The sequence below is a fragment of the Adiantum capillus-veneris genome, chromosome 13, assembly GCF_014529385.1.
Source record: "Adiantum capillus-veneris isolate H3 chromosome 13, ASM1452938v2, whole genome shotgun sequence".
Taxonomy (NCBI): domain Eukaryota; kingdom Viridiplantae; phylum Streptophyta; class Polypodiopsida; order Polypodiales; family Pteridaceae; genus Adiantum; species Adiantum capillus-veneris.
Window position 1 is genome coordinate 46,127,794 of NC_140943.1, and position 2,914 is coordinate 46,130,707.

General features: G+C 44.3%; 1 protein-coding gene across 1 annotated transcript; it reads left to right on the forward strand.

Annotated features, from left to right (window-relative positions):
* The first annotated feature begins 733 nt into the window (after nucleotides 1–733).
* On the forward strand, nucleotides 734–2,481 carry LOC147443915 (uncharacterized). The gene is made up of 3 exons (XM_086527753.1): nucleotides 734–1,391; nucleotides 1,512–1,710; nucleotides 1,794–2,481. Exons 1-3 carry the CDS (start codon nucleotides 1,328–1,330, stop codon nucleotides 1,921–1,923), a joined length of 393 nt encoding a protein of 130 aa, XP_086383879.1. The 5' UTR covers nucleotides 734–1,327; the 3' UTR covers nucleotides 1,924–2,481.
* The last annotated feature ends 433 nt before the right edge of the window (nucleotides 2,482–2,914 follow it).

The window sequence follows — 2,914 nt, forward strand, 5'->3', positions numbered from 1 at the left end:
TAAATTTTTTTTGCCTACCCAAAGGGCAAAGGCTATAGCGTTCGTTGCCTTCTCTTTTTGCGGACTAAAATAGGAAAAAGGTTGAGATATATTTTTAAGCATTTTTTGATAGGCAAAAAATGTTGATTGGTTGAAATAAGATAGTGGCCACTCATTGACATGAAGAATGTGTAAATCTAATAATGGACATATCTTGAGTTTTGAAATATGAAGTGAGTGCCCATTTTCGTAGTCACCACTGCTAGTTAGGTGTACCTCTGCTAGTTAGGCCCCAGACAGACCGGGGCACCCGTCCTCTTTTCCTTTGGATGGCGGGTGGCCTCACAATGTCACACTAGGCTATATATCAACTGATGGGCAAGCACTTCCAACGAATAACCTGCTCAAAGCCTGTGAACTGCGTTCGTGCTTCCACTTTTGGAGGATGGCCGCGCAAGAGAAAAGATGGCCGAGGTGGTAAGGCCGGCACTCTGACAAGGTGAGGAGACCAACTTTTGCTTTTCGTGCAGCCAATGACAGCATGCCATCTCAAATAAGCCGCGTTTTGCCCGTCCCAGTGTGTGTGACAGGGGCCTTAGGTGATGTTGGCATAGAAATGCTAGTAGTTTCTCGCTAGTGGCGGCCAACTGGAGGGAAAATGAGCCCACTGAGGATTCCGAAAGTCCCAGGGAGAGCTTGTGCATAGGGAACATCCCGTACCATCCCTCTAGCTGTTGCACACAGTTGTCAAGAAAATGGTGATGCTATATTCATGAAATAGTAATGATAACGTTAAGTGGGTGGGCACTGACTGAATTGAACTCCCAGGCGATCCCAGCTCCCATGCATGCTGCGCGGTTGCACCTCTTGCTCTCATAGCCACACACAACCATCATTCTATATGCTATGCGTTTCTACAGGCGAGCTTCATGCACGTCGTGAGCTTCCCCTCTTCTGCGTCCAATTCTTCCTCTTCCCTCTTCATTCTGTACATCGCCCTTTTCATCAAGACGTGCATTCCACCTCCTCTGCCTGCATCCTAGATAATATTCACAGTGCTTTCACCCTACACCGCCAAGAATGCCATCACTGCTCGGGTTCAGTACAGCGTGTGAGGCGAAGGTCTCCATGTCACATATGTCCGGCCCTCAACAATCATGATTTCCTCTGCATCATGACTATGTTGGATAACATGGTGATTGTGCACACTGAGAGCATAGCACTCGTGCTGATGAAGGGGAAGGAGGTGTCATGGCATGGCTTTGCCTAGAAGATTATTCGCTCAGACATGTTGGGCCAGCTAAATCGGCTGGAAGAAGGGCATCCTTAGAGGGTGTTCTTGGAGCGCATGTCGACAGTGGTAGAGGAGATGAGGGACAATTTCCTATTCCATGCTTTCTCGCACCTCAATTGTGAGTTGCTTAGTACAGATCCAAGGGAGCAAGGGAGGGAGGGAGGGAGGGAGGGAGGGAGGCGTTCGAAAGTGTTCACTTATTAGCACTGGCAAGAGGTTTACAAGCTCTTGTGCGCAGGGCGGAAAATAGCTGCTGGTGCGACATTGTACCTCACTATACACACGACGGCTGTAGACAGTGTCTGGAAACTATCAGGAGAGGGTGGTACTGATGTACACAGGAGTGCCCCTTTGCTTCTTCAATTTAATTGTTCAATGGCCAAAAAACTTAGTTTATTCATCAAAATTATCAAAATGTTGTGGCAGGACATAATAAAGTAAGTAGAGATAAGGGAGCCTTCCATAGGACATAATAAAGTAAGTAGAGATTGGGGAGCCTTCCATATTGCCTCACTGACAGAAGAAAGGGTTTCACTATAGAATGCATTGCAAGGCGGCGACGCATCAGCTTACATGCAGCACATGGAGTGACGATAGGTGCAGCGCCAGAGCTGGTGCCAACTATTGATGCTGCATATTACTGTTTGTAGCGAAAGTCCTTGTGGCCGGGAATGCGTGAGAAATCCAGGAGCCATTTGATTTGTGTATGCATATCGCATTTCTATTGGGTGTAAGATTTTGATTGCTGGGGTTACAAGGTACTTATCATTAGGAGCTTTAAGGTCTGTGTAGGTAGCTATGCTTGCTCAGATCTTTACCCCCTCCAGTCATGCGTGAGAATCTGCCTTTATGTATGCATCGTTTTCTCTACAGGGTTGCTTCATTAATGTTTGATCCTATAATTGTCTGCTCTCTAGCTATGGATGCAGTCAGTCGCAGTCCGCATTGCATTTTTAAATTATCTTTTGTAATATTGACGTCACTTGTGTGTCTATATTGGAAACGGAGTCATGGTGCACAAACAAGAGAGCTGCTCCTTGCAATGCTTGAGAGCCATTGTCTCTACTCCTTGAGCCCACAGAAAATGTTTGCGTCTCCGTTTATATTGTGAGAGAGATGCTTTTTGTAGCTTTGTCAGCAGCCAAGACTTGCGCTTCACGAGAAGAGGCTTTGCTTGTTACTTAAACTACAGGGTGAGGTTTATTTTCTTTGCTTGTAAAGCTGAAAGTTGCCTGTTTATTTTCTATATAAAATCTTTGAAACATTAATGTAGTTTAAGGTATTATTCATTTGCTGTTGCTTTTAATCTTAAGTGCTTAAGTGCATGAGTTGAATGGTCGGCCTTGTGATTTTATCACTTGTTATAACAAAGAATGAAAAAGTTTGATTGGTGAGTGCTATAGTGAGCACTCGTGAAAAAGTTAAAGAGTCACAGTGAGTGAATGGGTGACTATATCACGTTTCCTCTCAAAAAGATATTTGACATAAGATTCTTTCCAATATTATTTTATTGAATGTCCTCGAAATTAGAGTGTGGCTCCTCTTTTCTCATGCAACCACCTCCATGACCAAGTCAACCCGTTTGTAAAAAATTAAATGGTTTTTGATTTGTAATTTTGTGAATCATGCAAATAATGTCGA